Source organism: Eumetopias jubatus, unplaced genomic scaffold, assembly GCF_037043125.1.
Source record: "Eumetopias jubatus isolate StellerSeaLion01/CBP00866 unplaced genomic scaffold, mEumJub1_p1.0 scaffold_3, whole genome shotgun sequence".
Classification (NCBI taxonomy): Eukaryota; Metazoa; Chordata; class Mammalia; order Carnivora; family Otariidae; genus Eumetopias; species Eumetopias jubatus.
In genome coordinates this window covers 56,878,142-56,902,500 of record NW_028274809.1, presented here as the reverse complement: position 1 = coordinate 56,902,500, position 24,359 = coordinate 56,878,142, and the positions used below count along the sequence as shown (strand labels likewise).

Sequence of the window (24,359 nt, the reverse complement as noted above, 5' to 3'; positions counted from 1 at the left end):
AGAATGGATATATATGTATATACATACATATACATGTATACATACATATATACACGAATATGTAGGTAGCACACCTACATTTTAATACACACACATACCCACTTTGTTGGGTCTAAACATGCACTAGCAAGTTATTTTAGGGCTTCAACTCTTCAGAAAATCTCATTATGTGAGGAGCGAAGTGGCTCTGCGGGGAGCATTATGGAAATATCTGGGCTTGATTTAATGAGGCTGTTCACATTGGTGGAATATCAACGTAACAGAGAAAAGTCTACCCAGGGCGTCCGAGTTACCAAAATGAAAATTGGCAATTGAGATGATAAGAACGTGGCTTTCTTCTGCGAAATCACTTCAGGTAACAGAGATAACATTAAGTAACATACATTCTATGCACCAAGAACAATGCTTTATGTACCGAGTCTCTTATCCGTCTCTCCTAATGACTTCCCTTAGCGGGTTGTTAGTACTTGACAGCAGGTCTCCGTGCGGGGAACTTTTCTCCAATTCCACATTCAAAGGAGGTCCATCAGAGAGCATGATTGGCAATTTTCGTCATAATCTGCACATTATTAGCATCAAAATTGACGTGGCAGTTAACACTGGTGGGTTTTGATGTGCCTTTCTTCAAGTTCAAGGAAACCAGTAGCCGGGGTTGGCAGAATGGGTCTCAACAACCCAGCGGTGGCTTTGCAGAGGCGAAAGCGCAATAGACATGCGTGAGAAATATGCCAAGAACCATTTTACCCAGGGAAAGGGAAAGCGAGGAGGGAAGGGGGTGAGGGCAATCGAGTTCGAACTTAGAAAAGTGTCTAAGGACAGGCTTCAGGATAATATCACATATCTAGAGATTCAAGTATTTCCCAGGTGGAGAGGAACCCGGTAGTTGGAAAACTGAGCTGGAAACGCTTCTTCAAATACGACAACGATCTGTCAGTCTTGCCCTCCCCTTCCCTTCGTTTCCCTTTCCATTCCTGGCCAGGCTGTGGCACCCTCATTTGCCATTACTTTTGGCATAAAATATGCAAGACGCCTCCATCCCACACCAAAGATCAAAAGAGAGAACGGTGGCGGGCCCAGAGTGGAGGCGAGACCGCCACTCCGGCCTGCCTCGGCTTTGCCCTTCGCGGGGAGGACCGCCACAGCCCCACCCGCCTCGCTCCCGCACGCGGCAAACCGTCTCGCAAACACCCCGGCGGCCGCCCGCGCTCTCTCCATCCGCCCTCCTGGCCTTCTCAGACCTCCATTCTTCCGCTCTCCGTCGACAGGGCCCCTAACAAGCTCAGGCTGAGAGAAAAATTGCCACCTCCCCTCATCCTCGTTTAAAGAAAAGAAAGGATGGAAGAAAAAGAGCAGCAGCAGGAACCTCGGGGGTGACTCCCCCCCGCACCCCCCCCCCGACACAAAGCACTAGCGCACACCATTCCCCTCTCTTTGTTGTGGTTCTCCGTGGCTTCTGGCCACGTGGTTCAGGAGAGGAACCTGGGCCTGAGGGCTGGCAGCCGGGGCCCCATACCCCAGAGGACTAGTTGGAGGGCAAGGGGATTGTCTTCGGGAAGACCCAGAGCTCGGGACAGAGGCGGGAAACGGGGCATGGGCGGTGGGAAACACGAGGAAGCTGCTGGGTAGCAAATACAAAAATAGAAATAATTTGAGGGCACACGGGCCGGGTTTTGGCGCGGTTCTTTTCCCCCAGTTCGGTCGGGGCAGCTTCCCTTCGGCCTCCCGCACCGGGGCGCCCCCTGGCGGCAGCTTTGGCAGCGGGCAGAGCGCAGAGGGCACGCGGGCGCACGGAGGGCGCCGGGGGCGCTCAGGGGACTCCCGGGCACACTCAGAGTGGCGGGCACAGCCCCCTGGCGGCGGCGACGTAGTTATCTGGTGAGCGGCGCCTCGTCCCTCTGGTCCGGCGGGCTCACGGCGGTCTTGCTAAGCACAGCCGCTGAGTAGGGCAGGAAACCGCTCTCGGAGCGAGGCGCCGCGGCGCTGCAGCCGAAGTCCGAGCCCCCCGCGGCCCCCGCGCCGCCGCCGCCGCCGCCGCCGCCGCCGCCACCGCCCCCGCCACCACCCCTGGAGCCCAGGGCCGCGGCGGCTGCTGCTGCGGCCGCCGCGGCGGATTGACTACTGTGGCAACTGAGGCACGAGCAGGGCGCGGAGCCGCCGCTGGGGGGCGCCCCGGCCGCCGCGGCCGAGGAGGCCGCAGCCGCTGCAGCTGCTGCAGCCGCCGCGGCCGAGGCCGCGCTGTTGAGCCCCGCGGCGGCCGCTGGCGTCTGGTAGAGGCCCGGGTGGCGGAAGCTGCACAGCAGCTCCGGCCTCGAGTAGGGGTGCGAGAGGGCACGGAAGGTGTCCAGCGGGCGGATGGAAGTGGCGAAGGGCGACGAGGCCGCGGCCGCTGCGCCGGAGGCCGCAGCCGCGGCGGCCGCAGCCGTGACACCCACGTGCGGGTAGTAGTGCAGCGGCACGTGCGAGTGGAAGGGGTAGGGCAGGCTTCCGGTGGCGGCCGCGTGCGTCATCATGTAGGTGTAGAAGCTGGGGTCGGCCGGGTGCGGCCACGACATAGCCAGGCGCTGCCGCTTGTCCTTCATGCGCCGGTTCTGGAACCACACCTGAGGGGAGAGCCGCACGGCGGCCCGAGTTAAGCAGTGCCCCGAGGCCTCAGCCCCCGCCCTGGACCTCTCCACCCTTCCCGGACCTCCGAACGGCCTGGCCTACTGCTCCGCTCCGACTGGGCCCCGCTTGGAGGCCCCTCCGCTCTCCCACTGAGGGCGACAGTGGGAAGAGCCGTGGGCACACCTTCCTCAGCGAAAACGGTCTTCTGCCCTGGGCTCCTACGCCCTTGCTTTTTGCTGCGTTCAAAGTCCCAACGCAACCTTTCCTCGCCTTCCCGCCACCCACTAGTGCCGAGCCTTGCTGAGCACCCCTCTCTCAATCCCAGGGTTTGCACGGGATTCTAGGCCACCTTTGAAGAAGGGGCTACCGCGGCAGCTTTTCTAAAAGGTCGCCGCTCGAGCTCTTGAGTCCTCTGAGCTGCAAGGACCTGCCCCAAGGGCACACGTCCGATTTTGATATTGAAGAGGATTGTTGGACTCGTTTGCCTCAAATGAGTGGCGGGAGCAACATCCTCTTAAACTGGGGAGGGGACTTTTCTACCCCTCCCAACACGGTCTAATGAAGACATCCATCATTCGTCACAACTCTAAATTAAAGAAAGCCCGATCAAACCAAAGGGAGACTTCCACATCCTCCCTTATCCCTGGCAGTTTACTCTTTTCTTTTGCTAGAGTGTGGGATCCTCCGTGAAGTGTTCGCCAAGTCGCCCAACCTCCCAGCTGTCTCTTCCGGATTAATAAAATTAATCACCTAGAGACACAGAAGTAAGGACAATTTCGTTGTATCCTTCCCCCGCCCCCGAAGTTTGCTTTTTTTTTTTTTTTTTTTCCTGCTGCCGAGGAGAAAAATGTTTAGGAAACTACTTTCTCAACCCAATCGATTTTCAAAATACCGTATTCTTTTCTCCGTGTTGCAACGATTTATGTGGAAAATAAATCTCCAAAATCAAGAGCAGATGAAAAGTTTCGCCTAGGGTTCGTGCCAGAGGAACAAAGACCAGCCGGCTTTGCCACCGAGGGGGAAAATGGGGCCATGGACATGGGCGAGGGGCACCTGGGCAGGCTCTGGGCAGAATGAGCAGCGGCCAGCGTTTCCCGCCTCGGCTCCGCCATTCCCGGGCCTTCCCAGGTCAGGCCGGGCCGGCCAACCCTCCGGATTCGGCAGCTGAGAAATAAATATGCCAATTCCTTTGGTGACTCTACCCCGCGGGTTTTCAGGCCCACAGCTAAATGTGGCCACCCAGGGAGGAGAAAGGAGAAACAAAACAACCCAGACACCCATGGGGAGGCTAGAAAAGGCGCGTGCTGGAATCAATACCTTGATGGTGGTTTCAGGCAGGTTGAGCGCAGCGGCCAGCTCACACCGGCGGGGCCGCGACACATAGTTCTCCCTGTAGAACTCCTTCTCCAGGCGCGCGATCTGTTCGCGGGTGAACGCCGTGCGGTAGCGCCGCACCTGATCCGCGCCCGAGCCGGAGCCGCCCAGCGCCGCGCCCCCGCCGCCGCCGCCGCCGCCACCTCCATGCAGGCTGCCAAGGCCAGAGCCCGACGCAGACGTCGTGGTGCCCGCGGCAGAGCCGCTCTCCGCGTACCCTGGCAAACAAACGGCCGACAGTGCGAGAGTCACTGTCGGGCCGAGATCCCCGCGCGGGGGCTGAGCGCGGATGGGGGAAGCCGGGAGAGGAAGGCGCGAGGCTGCCTGAATTGATAGGGTCTGTCATGCTTACAGATTGCTGCCGTTAATGGAATCAATAAAGTTTGGGGAGCCCTTCATAACCAAATAATAAGAACTCAATTAGGAAGTTTGTTTGTTTGTTTGTTTTTTCTTAATTTGAAATTTTCAACTCAGGAGGAAAATTGGCCAGGGGAAAATGCCTACATCTAGGCGCAGTTTGGTAAGCTCTGGGTTTCCCGTGGTCTGGAGACAGCAGGGCAGCTTTCTGTAGGGCTTCCAACCTTTCTTTGATAGTCTTTTGGGTTTGGTTAAAAATATTTTTAAGATGAGAAAGACAGCAGCAGCTCAAACCGGAACCATTAGGGGGTGGGCTCTACTTTTCAACTCTTTTCTCCCGCTGACCCAAGCGGGTCTCCCAGAGGCTCCAGGCGACGCTCCCTCCGACTTACTCGGGATGCCCCCTCCACTCCACTCGGCCTTGGGGAACCAGGAGTAACGGAGTTCAGAGCAGCTACCAGGGCACCCTTCCCGTAGCGCGACTCAGCCGCTGGCTAGGGGTCGGTCAGCTCGCACAGGCTTTTAGACCAACCCGCAGAGGCATTTTCTAGGACTCGGGCGACAGCGGGCGGGCGGGCGGGCGGGCCTGGCACCCCCCCAGGCCTGTGCCTCGCTGGGAGGCTCAAGGAGCAAAGCAGGAGTGCAGGGTCCCCAGCATGCGTCCCGCCCCCGCCCGAGCCCGCTGGGTGCAGCTTGCTTGCGGAGGGTCGGTTAGGGGCAAAGGCAGTAGGAAGGGCCAGCAGGAGCCGCGGAAGAACGGGGAGGATGGGACCAGAGAGCGCGGCAAGGGCGGCGCGGTTACCTTTGCCATTGTTTTCCTTGAGCGGCGCGGCTGCAAGGCCGCCAGGGGAGCGCAGCGCGGAGCAGCCCACCTCCACGTCGCTGCTCATGTCCGCCTCGGCGGCCGCCTCTGAATAATGACCCGGCTTTTTACGGCCTTCGGCGGCGGAGGCAATTTCGGAGGAGACGGTGCTTTCGCTGCCCGGGTGCTGCAGGTTGAACAAAGTGTCTATTTCGAATTTGCCCTTGGCAGGGAGGTCTCCCAGAGCGCCGTGCAGGGGGGCGGACGGCAGGCGCGGGCTGAGGCGAGCCGGGTGCTGCGAATTTTCCAGGGCCTCGAGCACAGCATTGCCAGCCGAATCGGACAAATTGGAGAACCGCTTGCCGGTCGTGGGGCTGTGCAGCCCTCTCTCCATCAGAATCATCTCTTTTCTTATTCTTTCCATCATCTCAGCTTTCTAAAAAATGTCACAGTGGCCCGCTGTCCCGTCCTAATGATGGGCTGCGCCTAGGGCTAATTCTCATTCAGCCCCAGCGAACGCCTCTAAATATTATTATCTCTTTTGGAGGGAGGCGGAAAAATTGTGGGATGCCAGAGCGAGGGAATGACTGGTCAAAATGACCCATACATCCTTCCGAGCCCGAGATGTCATTCATCAAAAAGTAGCGCTCGCTCGTCATTAAGGTACGAATGACGCCGTTCGAATAATCATTTATTGTAACAGGTTTATAAGCAAATAAATACACGCTCCTGTCAGTGGGTAATGAAGGCGGCTTCGGAGCAGACAAATAGATCCAGGTAGGAGGCGAGAAGAGACAAGAAGTGAGGAGGAAGGCTCCGGTCCTTTGCCCGCTCAGAGCCGGTTCTGTTCGCCCGGGGGTTTGGCCTCGGGGGTGAAATTGACAGTCTGATTAATAGAGCGCGCCGCGGCACATTTCCCCCTTCATTTAGGGGCATCATTACGCTCTCAGTTTGCTGGGTTGCCCCTTAGGTCCTAATCATGCAGCGCCTTCCTCATTTTTCCTCGGACATAGATACGTGTTAAATAATAGATAATGCTTTTATTTTCCAGAGTAGATCGTCGGGAAGGGTTGTTTTTTTTTTTAAAAAAAACATTTACAAGCGGGAGGGGATAAGGGAGGGGACAAGAGGGAGGATATAGGAAGAGTTGCGTAAGGAGACCTTGCGCTCCTGTCTGGATTACTTATCTTTTGAATTTCAGAACCAAATATGTATTTTATTTAACAAATAGGGCGCCGAGTTTTCTCTCTCCCCCACTTCTTCGCCTCAGCCTGGCTGCTCTCCTCCCACCCCAGCCGAGAGAGAGAGAGAGAGAGAGAGAGAGAGAGAGAGAGAGGAGAGAGAGAGAAGAGGAAAGGAAATATCGTAGAGTTTTTGAAAGCACTTTAGTGCTACGTGGCCTGGGGAGGTGCGTTGGGCCCGCGCCTCCAAACGGAAATCATTAGGTCCTCTCTGATTTTTTAACACCGTTTGCAGGGTGAGTTCTGAACTTGAAGTCCTGGGTTTTTTACTTTTATAACCCTGCTGATGGATAGGCTTCTCGCCTACGCATTTTCCCTGGGGGAAATGAACTCGGCTGGACGATTTCATAGTAGAATTCGACAGCTAACTTTAAACACAGTCGCGATTTACAACGCCATATGGGCTGCCCCAGATCCACTTTTTACGTTGCCAGCTTTCCCCCTCCCTCCTCAAATCGAATTATTTGTGGCAAAGTTGCCTAATCTCTAGGTCAAAGAAGGAAAGAAGGGACTTAGCCTCCTTCCCCTTCCACCCGCTGCCCTCCCTTCTCCACTCTGCTCTTCTTTCTTCTCTCCTTCCTCTCTTCCCCCAACCCAACCTCTTACCTGTGGCCCTGAGTATGTCCGGTACTAAGTCTGGGCGCGGGGAGTCGCGAACCAGCCCTGCTGCTGCTTCTTGCGGCCTGAGCTTGGCGGCTGAGCCTCTTGGCGATAACTTTGATGGTCATAATGACGCCGGTGGCAACCATTTTAACGAAGATCAATCTTCACTCAAGGCCGTTGCACAGCTCCTCCCGCGCTTGCGCCCCACCCTGTCCCGACCCCCAGTGCACTGTGCGGGTCCGCCAGCCAGCAGCAAAAGAAGAGAGATCCGCGGCCACAGGCGGGGACACCATAAGACAGGGACGGGACACAGAGGTCGGCCTGCGAACTTCCGAAGCGGCCGAGAGACCCTGGCAATCTGGGCGCTGGGCGCGGGTCCTGCATCCTCCTCTCAGCGCCAACTCAGACCCCAACCCAGCCCCCCCTTCCTCCCTGCCGCCACACCCAGCACGTTGGGGTGTGTTAGGGGCAAACCCAGAATCTCTTTGCCCATCTCTCCGTTGGCGCTTTCCTTTTAACCTTGAACCCGTTGGGGGCGCGTCAGGAATGTAAGGAGAGACGAGGTGTTAAGTATATTTATATACATTTATACACATAGTCAATGCCAAAAGTTTCTCTCCTGTTCCCCTCAGCGCCAACTTATTTCAACAACGTGAGCTTTGCTTAGAAAATCAATTCCACCTCTTTAGCTAATAAACGAAATTCTCCCCCAAGGTGAGAAATGCAAAGCTGGATAGGCACGCGGTAGCTGCAGAGGTGAGAGTGGGGACGCGGAGTAGGTGTCGGGAACCCAGAAGAGGACCTGCCTCGGCGCCTGCCTCCCACCCTGTCCCAGAGGCCACTCGACTCCCAGCACTATGAGGCCTCCCCGAGGCGGCTTTCTGGCCATTAACGGGGTCAAAGATCAGCCTTGCGGGTGCCCCCACCTCTCCCTCCTAGCTCCACAGTCTAGGCCCCCAGCTCTACCACCCCTGGTAGGGTCGCCTGGCAAAGAGAAGTCGCTGTCCCAGGAACCTGGGAAGGGTACTCCCCCCGCCCAACCCCACTTGCTTAGGGAACTGAACGGGACACTTCGGTCCAGGCTCAGGTCCGTGGGTGGCCAAGGCCCTGGCGGGGGGTGGGATCCGCCGAGGCGCGACCCAGGCGGAAGTCGCAGATGCCTTTATTGCTGTCGTTTGGCGCCCCCGTCTGTTTTATTCGCGGTTTCGGCAGCTGTGAGCTACTTTGAATCGCAGAAGCCGCCGCTGGGGGCTGGGGTGCAGACCGCAGCCCCTTCCTCCCTCACTCAACGCTTCTTCCCTTCCTCTGGGACCTCACGCCTCTGGTCCCAAAGCCTGCGCCAAACAGAACCTCAGTCTGTTGGAAAGGTAAAAGACCATTTCTAGGCGACACCTTCATTCATTAGTGGTTTTGAAAACTATTTTGCACCTTTTAAGTAACACTAATATTTCGTATTCTAGCAAGTTTATTATAAAAGGTACATTGGAGATCATGTCAAGAAAACTACTCACAGTAAAAGACACCTATAATTTTTCACTAAACTGCGTTTAACAGACAATGTTTCACGGGAGACAGTGAACATCCCATTACAATATTTAATGTCCCTTAATTTATTTTAGATTCCACACGTACTAGTATAGTAATATTGGCCAACTTTTATGTAACTTTTACTCTAAGATTACAAGTGCTTTTTACATATATTATCGCCTCTAAAGCTCGAAGCAATTCTAGAGATGGATTCTGTTATCCCTTTTATAGAGATGGACTCCTTCCACAAAGAGGGGTTGAAGGACTTGCTGATTTAAACTTATCTCTGAAAATATCCACGTTATAAGGTATTTAAAAGCTTTGGGGTAGCATTTTTGGTTGATTTTTTTTTCATTTTGCATATGTCTTCTTTGAATACAGGCCTATCTCAAAAACGTGGAGCCCATATAGGGGATAGTGAGATTAACAAACAGTTCTGTTGATGTTTATTAATGAAATACCCAAACCTTGCACCTCTCCCAGATTGTGGAGGCTGAAACTGGGAACGGGCCTGTCAGATGCTCCCAATTTTTAGCGTAGCCTGCAGGCCATATCGGGACCTCCTACCCACTACCAAAGTACAGGACTCACTCCTACCCATTACTCAAAGTAGGGGGGGGGGGCATGGGCTGCCCCCGTGGTTTGGCAAGAATTTTTAAGGTGCATTGGGGGTGAGGGTGTAGGAAGGACTTTCTCCAAATGGACTGAAAAGCACTTTTTGGTCGAAAGGAAGAATTACATGAAAGAGGTCTAATTTTTTTATTTTTATTTTATTTATTTATTTATTTATTGGTTAGGCCTCCAGACTAAATATTTGTTTCTTGAGCAGCAGAGGGTCCTCCGAGGTGAAGTGGTAAACACTTTTGGCTTTCGACTGAAGGTAATAAAAATGTGTCCAGGCTGCGCAAGGGGAGGGTCTCGGGTAAAGCCGGAGTTGTAACGGAGCCCCGCGTCCGCCTGGGCCTGGCTGCCGTCTTCCGCGCGGTAGGCTGCCGCCGAGCGGGCCCAAAACCAGCGCGGACCCTCACCCGAAGGCAAGCTCGCTCGAGGACTGGGGCTGCCTGGGTGTAGTGGGACAGCAGAACCGCTAAAACCTGGGCTTCGAACCCCTGGTGCATTTTCTTTAGGGTAAATGCAGTCCCCACGGCTTACGGCTTGGGGGTTTCGGTTTATAAGGGAAGGAGCCGCCGCTTTGGCGACTCAGGCCTGACTCCCTCCTGGCATCTTTTTGCAGCCATCCCTAGGTTGGCGGTCCTCGCGCTGTCTCTTAGTCCCTCTGGCTGCTTCTAGTTCTCCTCCTTCCCGCTACAATTGCGCGCCTTAGGAGGGATGGCCTTGGGTGTGTGTGTGTGGGGGGGTACTTTCTCCCTGGACTCCAGGGCTACCCAGACCCACTGCCTGCCTGAAGCTTGTGCGCCCTCAGACGCGACAGGAAAACTTGCAGGGACATCTAGTGCCAGGCCTGAGGAACTGCGCGCCGCCCAGCTGGGAAACTAAGCCTGACCACTTGCCTCACCACCTCACTCCCTTCGCGCCCCCCGCCCGCCCCCGCCCCCGCCCCCACCCCCGCCCACCTTCGTGGTTAGGCATTTCCCTAACCTTCATCCTTTCTCCCTTCCTGCTGGTGTCCACATGTGGATTTTTCATAGAGACCCAGGGCTCTGCGGAATGGAGAGAGACAGAGAGAGGGAGAGAGAGAAGGTGGGGAGAACGAGGAACATTTACTTTCTTTCATTTCCAAAGGCCAACAGAGTGAGCACTTACTGGACTTCGGTTAACAATGACATTGCTAGAGAAGTGTATACCGAGGACAACCCCACACCTTGAGACACCAGACAAAACAGCAGAAAATTGTTTGCAGTCCCAGCTTTTGTTTATTTGGGGGGGGGAGCAACAAGTTACTAATGTCCTCCAGCTCTGGGCCCACCCTCCAGCATCCCTTCGAAGTGAGATTAGTGTTTCTCTAAGAGGGAAGACCCTTGCTGTGTTTAATTCCTGCCAGGACTGGAGTTCTTTCCATCCCAAACAAGTGCCCGCTCCTCTGTGGGAGGCAAACCTTGGTTCGCCAAATAGCACTTTGGGTTTAAAGAGAGTTTTGTTGTTGTTGCAAACAATTTACATTTAATAAAGCCTAATTGTGTTGTCAAATCCAAATGGAATACATCTCAGACATAGAAAGTGCCCAAACTGAGGATTCCACTGTCTGGCTTTTGCTAAAGACCCCTTTCTTTACCCTAGGTTTGTTGTTTTTAGGGTTGTTGTTTTTTTTTTAAATATATATTTCCAACCTGAATAAAACCGAGTATTGCCTACAGAGGGAAAATTAGCTTCAAAGTTGGCAGGGCACAGATTTGGTTAAGAACAACACTGTCCAGCCAGTCCTGCTGGATTTAAGGCTTTATTTTGGAATTAAGACTTTATTTCTACACTTAATTTTTGGCTTCTTACAAGTTAATTAGGAGGGTGTCCTGCGCTTCCTGGTGTGGCCATCAAGGAAAATACTTTCAAAGGAATTCCCAGCACCCCACTCTGATAGGAGTTGGTAATTGTTGCCTGGCGGTAATGGCCACTGATTATGTGGTTAATCAAGTTCATTGCTGTTTTGGCAAGCTGAGGAACTTATGTTCTTCAATAAATCTAAATCTCAGACTTCATCTACCCATCCACCCATGTCCAACCCAGGACAAGGACATGATTTGAAAAATCATCTACAAGGAGGACAAAAGAGGATGTGATTTTCAGAACATCATTGATTCCCAGAAAGGGTGCCTATGGTGAGAGAGGAGAGCAAGTGATGGGAAAGAGCAGAGATGATCTCTCTCTCCCTCTCTCCCTCTCTCTGCCCCCCCTTCTCAATAAGACTTTGGGCAATGAGGGATTTCTCTCCCAAATCAGGAAATGTGACAAAACTGGTTTCACTGAATAACACATCAGTGTTTGGAGACATTTCTGCCTGGTTGCAAAAGATTTTCATTTAACAAAGATTATGTCTGTTGTTAAAGCCTCAACATAATACACCCACACACATACACAGGGTTCAGTTTGTGCTCCTGACCAGTTAAAGAAAATTATTTCCATTGAGTTTATTTTTTTTCCCCACCGAGTTTAAACCTAAAATCAACTCGGACACAGGGTACACAAACTAAATGAAACGTTTCCGCAAATTCGGTCTCAAAATTTCTCCCCTACCTACCACCCCTGGCTTGTAAACTATGTGTCGTATTAGTTCATAAACAGAGCAGCCCTGACTTTGCCTGGTACTCAGCCACAGCCCTACGATGCAACAGCAGCAGCTGCCCTGGGGTGCTGGGTTTAAGGGCCCTCACAGGGTCCAGTCTGAGCCTCTTTCCTAAGGAGAATTCCCTCCCCCAGGGCCAGGACCTCGAAGGCTGTGCTGGAAGCAGGTTCAGCAGCAGGATAGCAAGAGGCAATGCTCCTTATTGTTCAAAACCTCCCTCGTCTCTGAACATCCGCTAGGATGGACAGAGAAACCCCAAGTCCTGTGAGAGTCCCACAAGACAACTGGAGGCAGGGCCATCGTTGAGAAGTGTCTTTCAACTAGAGCATTAATTCAGACTATCCTCCCAGTCCTGCACAGCTTAATTTGCTGCATGGAAAATTAAGCCAAAATTGAAGGGCTGTCTCAAATCGGCAAAACTTGACAAATTCTTCCTTCCCAGCTTGATTTCATTTTCTGGCATATAATTGGCTATTAAAATGTATTTATCAGTTAGAATAATGCACAGAGGTATCTGGTGGGCGGGGGATCACAGGGATATTTAGTTTTAAAAGACTGAAAGTTCATTGGTTCCAGTTATGTCTCAGAAATTACTTCAACAAATTTGCTTTTTGAGGTCACGGGAGAAAAGCAAGGGAGACAAAGGAAAAATAAGAGAGTTTCGGGGTGGCGTTCCATGACTGGTTTGGTTCCGAGATTGTTGGGTGAAGAGGACCCATCCAAACTCTTCCAAAAAATCAGCAACTCTGTCACCTGGCCCCAGGTGGTGTTTTAAAATGCCGATTCAGCTTCTGTTACTAACTTTTGCCTCCGTCTTTCAAGTAGCCGAAATTGTTCTCACCAACAAACTTCTATTCCCTATGATTTTCTGCAAAGGCTCAAGCCCCTCCAACTCAAATTTGATCATGAACACATCTAGGACTTCAAAAAGGTCAAATTCCCCTGCTTTTCCTTTCCAGTGCCCCTCTCATAACTTTCCCCTTTATTTGAGCCTTTTATGGTTACTGGGTTTTGCGTGTCAACACTCCCAACACCAGCAGCCCACCCTGCAATGCCAGGCCAGGCCCAGGAGGGCCTCCTTGGCTTTTTTACTCGCCCCATCCAGTCACGTCTTGGGTTCAGGAATGGCAGGGCTGGGTGACAAGCCGGCTTCACCAATCACAGGCTCAGGGGAGTGATTTTCTTGGAGATGGGCTGGCCTGCATAGTTGATGCTACAGAACCAAATAGACTCACTCTGAGGGCTCCTGCACCCACCCCAGCACTTTCAACTGCTCAGATGGAATGTTGCTCCTAAGGAGGAGCCTTAAATTTACCGCAGAACACACACCAGCTCCCCGCTAATGGCTAAGATGGGGGGGGTGGGCTGGGGCTCCGTGGGTGAGAAATGGAATGAAGGGATGAATTTGGTCAGGGCTGTGATGCTTGACACCAAGAGCCCGCTCTATCCCCTGGAAGCCAGAACCAGTTGCTCAGGGCTGCTCCTATCTGAAGCCCCAACTTTGCTTGGAAAAAAAACCACCCTCTTAATTCGCCCCTCTCAGTTCTCTGCAGTTGGCAGCTTGGAAAAGAAAGCGAAACAAAGGTCCCTGGGAAAGTGAAGTTTTCAATTAATTGGTGTGAGTAATCGGCGGGGGTGGGTGGTGGCTGCAAAACGCAAGAGGCAGTTGGGCTGCTGGGGAGGCACCAAAGTTTCCTGGCGGGCAGCAGAGTGGCTTTCTCCAGATGCCCTCCACAGGGTCTTTCTGCTGGCCAGGGGAATCTGCGCCCGGGCTGGGGAGCCCAGTTCGGGAGGCGACTCCGGTTGGCCTGAGCGTAGAGGCGAATAATGTGGACCAGGCATCAGGAGTTTTGTCGCTGGGGCAGATCGTCAGGTTCGCCGCGCCATGGCCGAGTCTTTTCTTCTGCTTGACTTACTTGTAAGTCTCTGTCCCAGCCCCAAGGGCGCTTCGTGGGCATTTTCCTGGTGGACGTTTTGTGTGTGTGTGTGTGTGTGTGTGTGCAGGGAGGGTCTGCTCCAATCGGTCTTAATTCGGAGGATCCCCTATGATAACCTGCGTGAAATGCCTTTGCCCCAAGCAGTGTTCAAGGTAGGGAAAAGAAGCTCCCTTGGGCTTGGGGTCTAGGTCAGCTAATCCAAGGGACTGAGCAACAGGATCCAAAATCAGTCTGTTTTCACATCATTCTGACCATCTCTGTCCTTCGCCTTCGTTTAGTTGTGCAGCTCGGGGATCCGAGGAGAGGTGGCAAAAACAGCCGTGGCCGGAACAAGGCGCAGGCCTCGGCGCCCGTCTCAGTCGCAGACAGGGCCTAGGATGGGCGGTCGCGCAATCAGCTCGCGGGGGTTGGCTGCGGCGCAAACGCCTGGGTCCGGGGCAGGGCGGGAAGGGGCGGTGGGCTGCGCTAGGGGCTTGGAAGGGGTAGGGGCCGGGGTGGGTGGGTCCAGCGGGGCCCTGGCCGGGAGCCAGGCTCTCCCGCGCCCCCCACCCCCACGTGGCCCCGCGCAGCCAATGGCGCGGCCCCGAGCGGGAGCCCTCAGGGAGGGAGGAGGCCCCCCGACCGGCCCAGGCCCCCTCCCAACCTGAACTTCGTTTTTATAAACGTCCCGCGATGAGCTAACCTGTTGAAGGGCGGGCGGGCGGGAGGCGGGAGGCTCGCAGAGGGAGAGAGGGCGAAAGGAAGAGGGCGGGAGCGAGAGAACGAGAGAGAAAGGAGAGGAGGGAGGAAGCGCGCCGCGCCATGGTGTCCTGCGCGGGGCCAGGGCCGGGGCCGGGGCCGGGCCGGGCCGGGCCATGAGCCGCGCGGGGAGCTGGGACATGGACGGGCTGCGGGCGGACGGTGGGGCCGCCGGGGCGGCCCCAGCCTCCTCCTCCTCGTCCTCTGTGGCGGCGGCGGCGGCGCCGGGCCAGTGTCGCGGCTTCCTCTCGGCGCCAGTGTTCACCGGGACACACTCCGGGCGTGCGGCTGCTGCGGCGGCGGCGGCGGCGGCGGCGGCGGCAGCGGCCTCGGGCTTCGCATACCCCGGGACCTCTGAGCGTGCGGGCTCCGCCTCGTCGTCGTCATCTTCGGCTGTGGTCGCAGCGCGTCCGGAGGCTCCCTCCGCCAAAGAGTGTCCGGCGCCCGGCGCGGCCGCTGCAGCGCCTCCGGGCGCCCCAGCTCTGGGCTACGGCTACCACTTCGGCAACGGCTACTATAGCTGCCGCATGTCACACGGCGTGGGCTTACAGCAAAACGCTCTCAAGTCGTCGCCGCACGCCTCGCTGGGAGGCTTCCCGGTGGAGAAGTACATGGACGTGTCGGGCCTGGCAAGCAGCAGCGTACCGGCCAACGAGGTGCCCGCGAGAGCCAAGGAAGTGTCCTTCTACCAGGGCTACACGAGCCCCTACCAGCACGTGCCTGGCTACATCGACATGGTGTCTACCTTCGGTTCCGGGGAGCCTCGGCATGAGGCGTACATCTCCATGGAGGGCTACCAGTCCTGGACGCTGGCCAACGGGTGGAACAGCCAGGTGTACTGCGCCAAGGACCAGCCACAGGGCTCCCACTTTTGGAAATCATCCTTTCCAGGTAGGAGCGTTGGAGTGGGGGGGCGGGGCGGGGAGGCCAGGAGGGAGGGAGTGGGGGCAGGGAAGGGAGAGAGTGTACGGAAAGAAAGCACTAGGAGTGTAGGTCCCTACTTGGGAGCTGCGCTTGTCCTCCTCGCCCAGCCAAGGTTAACCTGATGGAACAGTTCCTATAGTTTGCCTGAAATTTGTACATTTCTCCTTTGATTTAAACTGTCCCTCTCGCAACCCTTTTCTTCTTGTGTGTGGGCATAAGCCTGTTTTTCCCCCACAGTTGAGGGTCTTTGCGTGCTCTCTGCTCAGGCCTTGGCCCCTCCTCCCCGAAGAAGTGTCACAGAGTTGGGTCCCACTTTTGAAGGATATGACTGCCCCAGGGTCACCACTAAAGCTTCTAAGAGCTCACAAACTCCAAACACAGGAACACAAGAAATCAAAGCTTGAACAAAAAAACATGGATTTTTTTTTAAAGTCTGCGTACGTTTGTATGTGTGCAACCAGCATTTGCAGAAACTATCCTTATAACTGTCCCCAGTAACCATGCCATAAAATTGAAGGCTTGTTAAGATGCTGGTTTGAGAAACCATGATGATCCATCAAATGGCCTTCACTTTGAAGTGTAAATAATCTTTCTTTAATAATGTGTAAATAATATGTCTGTGTAAATAATAATAAAATGCAAACAGCCTGGTTTTCTTTATTCCCCATACCCCTTCCAAACATACACACACAGCCCCCAGTGGTGCTCCAGAAGCCCTGGTCTAATTTTTTTCATGCTGTTTTTTATACCAGGGGATGTGGCTCTAAATCAGCCAGACATGTGTGTCTACCGTCGGGGGAGGAAGAAGAGGGTGCCCTACACCAAACTGCAGCTCAAAGAACTGGAGAACGAGTATGCCATTAACAAGTTCATTAACAAGGACAAGCGGCGGCGGATCTCGGCTGCCACGAACCTATCTGAGAGACAAGTGACCATTTGGTTTCAGAACCGAAGAGTGAAAGACAAGAAAATCGTCTCCAAGCTCAAAGACACTGTCTCCTGATGTGGACCAGATTGGCCAAAGAGAGTTTAAATGCTTTCAGTTGTCTCCAAAAGACCTTCGGAAAGACTTGAATATGTATTTAATTTCGCCCCATTTCCCTGCCAATGATGGCAAATTTTGTGAATTGTTTTTCTCTCTTCCCCTTATCTGGCTCTAAAACCTTTTGCTACCCAACCTGACTCTGTAGTTCTGTTTCTTACTTGTTTATTATTGATTTTGTTCTTGTCTAGTTTTTTTTTTTTAAGATGTTTTTAATGTTCTGTTTCTCCCTCCAGGCCAGTATAAAGGACTTGAAGTATTTTTTTAATAATCCCCCCCAAAAGAATTTCAGAAGTACCATTATGATTTTAGGGTTTTATTTTCCTAAATCACTTCATATGCCTGTTTCCAGCACTGATTATCTTCATAATCTATTAGGGTAGAAGGATTTGCAGTCATTCATATCCTGTGATTGGGCAATTTAATCATTAGCTCTCAGCAGTCACCCTGAGGCAAGTGGAAACAGCTCTGGGCAAACGGTGCTCTAGGGTCACTGGGAAAGTCTAAAAACAGGCGGCTGGAGGTACTGTGACGGCTTTAAAAGCAGCTACCTTATTAAATAGGGTTTGTGTCGATATTGGAATGAAGACAATCTTCCCTACTTTGGGTCTTTCATTTGCTGTTGTAGTTATATGTGTTTAGTATACCTTGTCGACTTGTGCTTTTATAATCTCTAATTTGAAAATAGTGTGTCCTCCTGGATGCCTTCATTTTCCCCAGCTCTAGATGCAAATATTTAAATGGCTGCAATTGTGAGAGTGATCCGTGGATGGTATAAATGCACACCTTCTCCTTGACCTTGGGTCTGTGGGACTAGAAATGAGGTGATCTCCTCAGTCCCCTGAAAGAGACGGAATCAATGTGGCCATGGGTGGGAACTTCTATCCAGAACCCAGTGAAGAACTTGACTGTCTGAACATATGTATTGAGCCTCTCGTGGAGTTTTAAGACATCTAACAAATACGAAAAATGTGGAGCTCTATAGTTCAAGATTTAAAAAAAAAAAAAGATGTTTCTGAAAGTGATGATAAGTAACTACTTTTAAAGTGCTGCATATTTATACAACTGAGAGATTATTTTTGTAGATGCAAATGTCTGTGAGCTGGGATATGTGTGCAGCGCTTCAGGCATTTAAAAATCACTTTTTTATTCCTAGGGAGATGCAAATAAACAGAACTCTCTTGTTTCTTCTGTGTCTTTATATATTTGTTTTCTTTTTCCAAGCTTGTGTTACCTCTTGTGTTCTTATTTATTATAAAATCTTGTCTTGAACATTACGATGTTCCCTATAGATGAAGGAAACTCAACCCCAGTTCTACTCTCTGAAACCTCCATTCTACTTCCGCCACCCCTCTCTGCCCTTTTCCCTGTGGCTTTAACATAAGTAGTGATGTCTTTAAATGAGAATATACTTTGTGGTGTCTAAAATGGTATTTTTTACCAGACAAAAAACATCTCCAATAAAAATTTTACTTCTCTTTCAATATTATCACTTTATTCAAATAGTTTTATTTTTTTAATCAATATGTATGTTTGTGTCTGGGTACAGGAAATCGTGCTCACTTGAAGGTGTTCTTCCTAGAAAGGCTGTTACAAATATCTACTCTCCGAAGGTCTTGAAGTTAGACATATCCATATTTGGCCATTGAAAAAGAAACATTTCAAGCTGATCCCTTATCGCCTTCTCTGAGCAGCCTCCAAACAGCATTTGAGGACTGAAACCATAATTGTACACCCTAAACCTCTAGTCGCAATTTTTAGGCAGTATGAACTTTCTTTTAGAGGGCTTTTTGCCGCTCGGGGAAATGGCCGCTGAGGAACTGGGTGCCTCGCCGTTGTTAGCGCCCGGACACAAATCAATTTAGTGGTTGCTAACTTTTTGGTATGAAGTTAAATACACATGTTTAAAACCTCACACAATATGTAACCTCTCCTGGCGGGACCGCTCCCTTATGGATCTGCCAGAGAAAGCGCAGAGACCCAGGGTCCAAAGCTACTTTCGTTTTCTCTGGCCCCGCTTGATTTCTTTCCTATCTTGCACCGATGGTTGGCTGTGGGCGGCCAACTTCGTTTTAACTGACACAGAGAGACAGACAGACAGACAGACAGAGAGAGAAGAGAGAGAGGGAGAGAGAGAACGGACTATGATTCAAACCGGAGAAGAAATAACCCTTGAAAATGGGGACACATCGACCCCGACCTTCCACTTTCAGGAAGAGTTTCTAACGTTTTCTCGGTTTTCCTCACAAGATGTGCTTTCATGTGAAACGGGCCTGTTTTCCCTTCTTTTCCATCGTCGTTTTCCCTCCTTTTTTGTATATTCCAGACTCCAGGGCCGCACTCCATTCCCAGGTCCATTTCTAAGGTTTCCTGTCGGATGGGGGGGTTGCCACGAGGTTTTCCTTTCATCTGTAGTTGGCCGGTCAGTTTCCCTCCGCCTAAGAGAAATGGGAGGTTTGCTGAAGATTAAAACTGCTCAAATGCTCTCCGGTGGAATTTGAATTGATGGCTAAATCAGTAACAGATGAAGACTTTGCTATTTATATGCATTCCTTTTATATTCCGATTTGAGGAGGGAGTAGAGGAGCCGGTAGGTGGCCGAAGCGCTGGATGGGGAGGCCCGCGGGGAGCCAGGGCGAAGGGAGCTTCGGAGAGAGGCCTTTCCTTCGGGTGGAAACTGAGAGGCCGCAGGGAGAACGCCACCGAAACCTGGCAGGTTTCGAGCGCCGCTGGTGGAGACTCAAGGCCCGCGCGTCTACGCGTGAGTCAAGAGGCGAAGGACGCTTTGCAGCCGGGGCGCACAGACAAAGACGCGGCCGCGACGCTTCCCCGTGTCCGGCAGCCTGCTGGGTGACTCTGACTCCGCTGTCCCGGCCAGCCTTGCTGCCACGATCTCCGGCTTTCCGAGACACTTGGCGGAGCCTGGCAGAGGGCCGTGACCGCACCGGCGGGCGACCCCAGGCCGGCGGTGCCGCCCTTCACTGTTGATCTTGACCGTGCTGCGGCGCGTCGCCAGGCGTGGAGCTCGCTCGCCATCTCCTGGGCGGTCGGCAGCATTGGCAGAGCTCACGGTTTAGCTCCACGGCCAAATCCTCTCCCTCCCATTCCCCAGCTCACCAGCCAAGCCTCCTGCCCTGCCCCGCCCCCCGCCGCGCAGTCTGCAGCTCCCAGCTCCCAGCGTACAACTTTGCTTGCTGGACCTCGGAAATTATAAATCCAGGAGATGAGGTGGGGCCCCATTCTGAGCCAAGGAGATAATGGAGGGAGTCTAGTTGTTCTAGTCTTTCTGTTTCTCACTTAGCCCCTTTATATCTTTAGTCCCCAGGGGTAAACCGCAGCTGTGCCGCTGCCTAAGGGTCCGGAGAAGACACCCCTGGACTTGGAAATACCGGTGCATCGCTGTATGCTGAGACCGGAGGAGACGAGACTGCAGGGATCTCTGGAGCTGGAGCTTCGGGCTTGGGGAGGCTGTAGCTCCTGGAAAGCAGGGAGAGTTTCCCAAAATGAGAGCCTGGATCCCCTAAGTCCTTAGGAACTGAGGTTGCAGCTTATGCCTACACCACCCCAACCCCCGGAAAGGACGGGGAGTGGAGTTCTTGTCTCTAAGTCTGAGCTCCTAAGGAAACTCTGACAGAACCCTGAAGAGTCCCGGACATCCCCATCCCCACCCCCTACCCCCGCCCTAGAGCGAGAGGAAGAGACCGACTGCGTTCCCCAGAGCCGCCCAATTGGTCGCCATAACTCACACAATAAAGTCGCAGCGCGGTGGTCAGCCTTGCCCTCCGGCGGCGCCTGTGTGGTCTCCGTGCCGGAGCTGGCGGTCTAACCAATTCCAGCTTGGCTTGCGGACCAGCGAGGCGGGCTGCAGGTTGGGGCGGGCGCCAGTCACGCGGTCGCTGGGGTTCTTGGGACCAAAGCAGCAGAGGAGGACCCAGAGCCCTCTGGCCAAACTAAATCGGAGGGCCTGCGGGCCGGGGGCGGGGGGGGGGGGGCTGCCACACTGCTCCGGCAAGGGAGAGCTGCCCGGCCCACATCCCTGTTCGCCAGAACCCCGACCCCGCCAGCCGCCTTGGAGGCGCTGAGCCGAGGATCGCTGCTAGCCTGCTGCCTCGGTGTGCCCCGCTGTTCCTGGCCGAGTGACTCTGGCTCTTCTGTCCTTCCACACCAGGTTGGGGGGAGCTCGTCTTGCTCTGCCCGCTGCAGAGGAGTTGAACAGCTTGGAGCTCTGGTTGGCAGGACCTAGTCGCCAAGGTGACTCCAGGCGATAAAAGGAATGTAGCCTTTGGCCACGACTGGCCAACGCAGCTGCCCCTTCCTGGGCCAGCATTCTCCATGGACCTGGATGGCCGCAGCTTCCCTGGGAGCAGAGGGCTTGGCCATGGAGAAGCACACCAGAACTGGTGTGAAACCAGCTTCCTGGGAGCCAAACTTGGGCAGAGTTTGTGATGCATTTCTCCTCCTTCAGCAAATTTCTTGGACTGTGCCGGGTTCAGGCAGTGTGTGGGTCTTCGCTGCTAGACCACTAGTGCAGAATCCTCTCCAGAGGAACAGGGCAGGGAGGAAATCGGGGTGGGAGAAGCGTTGCTCAGGCCTAGGGGTTAGAGCTGGTGGCCGCACCACACCCTGGGCTCTCCGCGCAAGCCTAGAGGTGCGCAGTACTGGAAAAGGCCTTAGCTGCCACTTAAAGCGGGTGGAAGCAAGCCGGGCCCAGGTAGCCAGTGGAAAAGGGGAGTGCAAAGCTAATCAAGACCAAGAAGGATCCCAAGGGACACTCGGGCAAAGACACCCAATGTCCCCAGCTTCTGAAGCTGATCCTGGAAACTCCCAGTTGGTTTCACCCTCGCTCAACGTTCCTTGCTTCTGCCTGGCAGCCTCGCCCTTCACCATCGAATATTGCGGGTGTTATCATAATACCCTGAAGGGGGGGAAACGGGTCGGGGGATGTAGGCGGTGCTGAAATGACCGGCTTTGAAGAACCTGCAGGCAAAGTTTCGTCCAATCGTCTGAGCCTGTTCTCTTATTCCCGGTTGTAACTAAATACTGCTGCGAGCGCAGCCGAAGCCCTTTGTTGGAGATGTGTGAGCGCAGTCTCTACAGGGCGGGCTATGTGGGCTCGCTTCTGAATCTGCAGTCGCCTGACTCCTTCTACTTCTCCAACCTGCGGCCGAATGGCGGCCAGCTGGCCGCGCTCCCCCCCATCTCATACCCGCGAGGCGCGCTGCCCTGGGCCACCACGCCTGCCTCCTGCGCCCCAGCGCAGCCTGCCGGTGCCACGGCTTTCAGCAGCTTCTCGCAGCCCTACCTGGCTGGTTCCGGGCCGCTTGGCCTACAGCCCCTGGGCGCCAAGGACGGACCCGAGGAGCAGGCCAAGTTTTACGCGCCCGATGTGGCTGCCGGGCCGGAGGACCGTGGCCGTGCGCGGCCGCCCTTCGTCCCCGAGCCTAGCCTGGCCCCCGCGGCCGCTGCTCTCAAAGCGGCCAAGTATGAGTACGCGGGTGTGGGCCGCGCGGCAGCGGGCTCTGCAGCCCTGCTCGAGGGGCCCCCCTGCGCTGCCGGCTTCAAGGAAGACGCCAAGGGCCCGCTCAACTTGAACATGACAGTGCAGGCTGCGAGCGTCGCCTCTTGCCTGCGACCTTCGCTGCCCGACGGTAAACGGTGGCCATGCTCCCTGGGCCAGTTTGGGCTGGGTTGGGAGGTGGGGTGCGGGGAGAGTGTGGAGGGGGAGGGAGCCGCTAGGCGCGGGCAGGCTTACAAGGCGCGGCCGGCCGGTCTGACTTGGGCTGGGGCTGTGTTGCAGGCCTGCCGTGGGGGGCGGCCCCAGGGAGGACCCGCAAGAAGCGGAAACCCTACACCAAGCAGCAGATTGCGGAGCTGGAGAACGAATTCCTCCTCAACGAATTCATCAACCGCCAGAAGCGCAAGGAATTGTCCAACAGGCTGAACCTCAGCGACCAGCAGGTCAAAATCTGGTTCCAGAACCGGCGTATGAAAAAGAAGCGCGTGGTCCTGCGCGAGCAGGCTCTGGCGCTATACTAGCCCCCCGCGTGGCCGCGGCTGGCCAGGCCTGCCTTTGAAAGCCGAGGCCTGGCGTGGAGGAAAAGCTGGCAGTAGGGGCTTTTCCTTCCGCTCCTTCTCTGCTGGTCCCACGTACCCTTCCACTCGGTGTGCAGCCCCAGAAGTCAGCAGAGGATTTGGAGACCCGGCCAGTTGGGCCTCTAGGCTTCCAGCTCTCTGGGAGGGGCCTGCAGAAGTTGAAATATAACCTTGGCCTTGAGGCTTCCTGAGTGGGGGGGCCTGGTGTCACCTGTCCTAGCTCTTGTCTGGGGTATTTACACGGGTGCTCACTCTAGCACCCTTGTACTTGGATTTCTGCTTCCACCTAGACCCCCTTTCCTCTTCTCCCCAGTCCTTTTTGAATTTAGTAGGCACCTCACTAGAGCTCAGAGTGGAATTAAATTTAGGAAGTCCTTCGGGAAGGAGTAGAAAAGGGCTGCAAGGCACAATTCTGTCTCTTTGCAGCCAAAGCCCCTTGTGGCAAAGCCAGAAACTTGGCTCTGGAGAAAGAAAGGGCACCCCCCCCCCCGCCCCTCCTGTCTGCCCTGGCTGGTTCGGGAGGACAAAAGCCACCCTAGACATTCAGACTTGGGGAGGAAAGGGGAGAGGGGAGGGATGGTGTGGCTGGACAAATTCGAAGACACCTCGGAGTTTGGGCTGGGCTGGCCCCTCCAGCTGGACAGAATGGGGTGGACACTTCCTTGCTGTGGATTGGAGGGAGGCTGAAGCTCCACAGCAAACTGCAATCTCTAGATAGGACTGGTAAAATTTCTCCTACTTCTCCTATCTACTCACATACGTCTAGGCCAGAGCCCTGCACTCTGTAATTGGACTCAGCTCTGGTGAGGACAGCTGCTAATCTACTCTGAGGCTGGGTTGCACTAGGAGGTGGGGAAAATATCCAGGGGGAGGAGAAGGGAGTGAGCAAGGAGAGGGGTGTCCTACATTCCAACTGTAAATATGGTTTTCCTCTTGAGGTGGGTAAAGGGGTGGACATATCTTTCTTGAATTAGGGTAATGGGCCACCGTAGGGAGAGGTGAAAGCTCCTCCATCAGTCAAGGCGTGAAGAAGGAGGTCCCTCAAATCCTTAGACCCTAGTCGCTGCTGTTGACCAAGTAGAGAAGTTCCCCCTCTCTCACCCTCTTCACCACCAGACAACTCCACCCGGGGCCTTTCTGTGCCTCAGCCACCATGCCTTTTCTGAGCCCTTGTCTGGCCTGCCTCAGTGGTGCCTGTATGGCCCTGGGTCCTGCTGGGCTTGCTTTGTGGAGGCTGGGATTCCTGATGCTAGATGGAGTTCTGCATGTGCTGGGGTGTCCTGCCTTACCCTCAGAGAAACTGAGCCCCCCCCTGCCGCCCCCGCCAGCTCCTTCTACCATCCCTACCTCTTTTCCCTCTCCTTCAGAGAAGTAGCGCCCCCCCCAACTCCTACTGAGTTGTATGACAGCCAAAGAGTTGAAGATTGGTTCCCCAAGTCCAGTGATTTATTTTCAGTGGAGGACTAGGCCCTATATGTGGAGTGAGCACCTCACAGAGAGTCCCAAGCCTCAGTCCGACTGAGAGCAGTTTATGTTTTAGACTATTGCATTTTCTTTGCTATCTAACAGTTGTTGTGCATGTTTTATGTTGTTCTGATTTTGTCAAAAAAAAAACACAATAGTTTGTATATATCAGATACATCAAAATGTTTTGAGTGGAAATAAATATCCAGGTCCCAGCCAAGCTGTCAAGGGACTGATGTCAATTTTTCAAAACGTTTCGGATTCCCTCCTGATGATTTTAGGCCACCAAATTCGTTTTTCTTTTCTGGTTGTGGTTTCACTGCAGGTGTTGACTGTTCATTAAATGAGAAAATGGCTTCCAAGTCAGTCAGAAAATGGTGTATAAACGCCTATGAACAAAATGTGTATGAAACAT

The 24,359-nt window shown here is 54.0% G+C and overlaps 3 protein-coding genes across 3 annotated transcripts; 2 read left to right on the top strand and 1 right to left on the bottom strand.

Moving 5' to 3' along the window:
- Window positions 1-1,868: 1,868 nt before the first annotated feature.
- EVX2 (even-skipped homeobox 2) lies at window positions 1,869-5,564 on the bottom strand. Its single transcript, XM_028121800.1, has 3 exons — window positions 5,138-5,564; window positions 3,922-4,196; window positions 1,869-2,600 (listed from the first exon to the last, which is right to left on the bottom strand). Exons 1-3 carry the CDS (start codon window positions 5,562-5,564, stop codon window positions 1,869-1,871), a joined length of 1,434 nt encoding a protein of 477 aa, XP_027977601.1.
- An 8,973-nt stretch (window positions 5,565-14,537) lies between these two features.
- Window positions 14,538-16,348, top strand: HOXD13 (homeobox D13). The gene is made up of 2 exons (XM_028125742.1): window positions 14,538-15,312; window positions 16,098-16,348. Exons 1-2 carry the CDS (start codon window positions 14,538-14,540, stop codon window positions 16,346-16,348), a joined length of 1,026 nt encoding a protein of 341 aa, XP_027981543.1.
- Window positions 16,349-21,461: 5,113 nt separating this feature from the next.
- Window positions 21,462-22,423, top strand: HOXD12 (homeobox D12). The gene is made up of 2 exons (XM_028121416.2): window positions 21,462-22,035; window positions 22,185-22,423. The coding sequence occupies exons 1-2, from the start codon at window positions 21,462-21,464 to the stop codon at window positions 22,421-22,423; spliced, it is 813 nt and encodes a 270-aa protein (XP_027977217.2).
- Window positions 22,424-24,359: the final 1,936 nt, after the last annotated feature.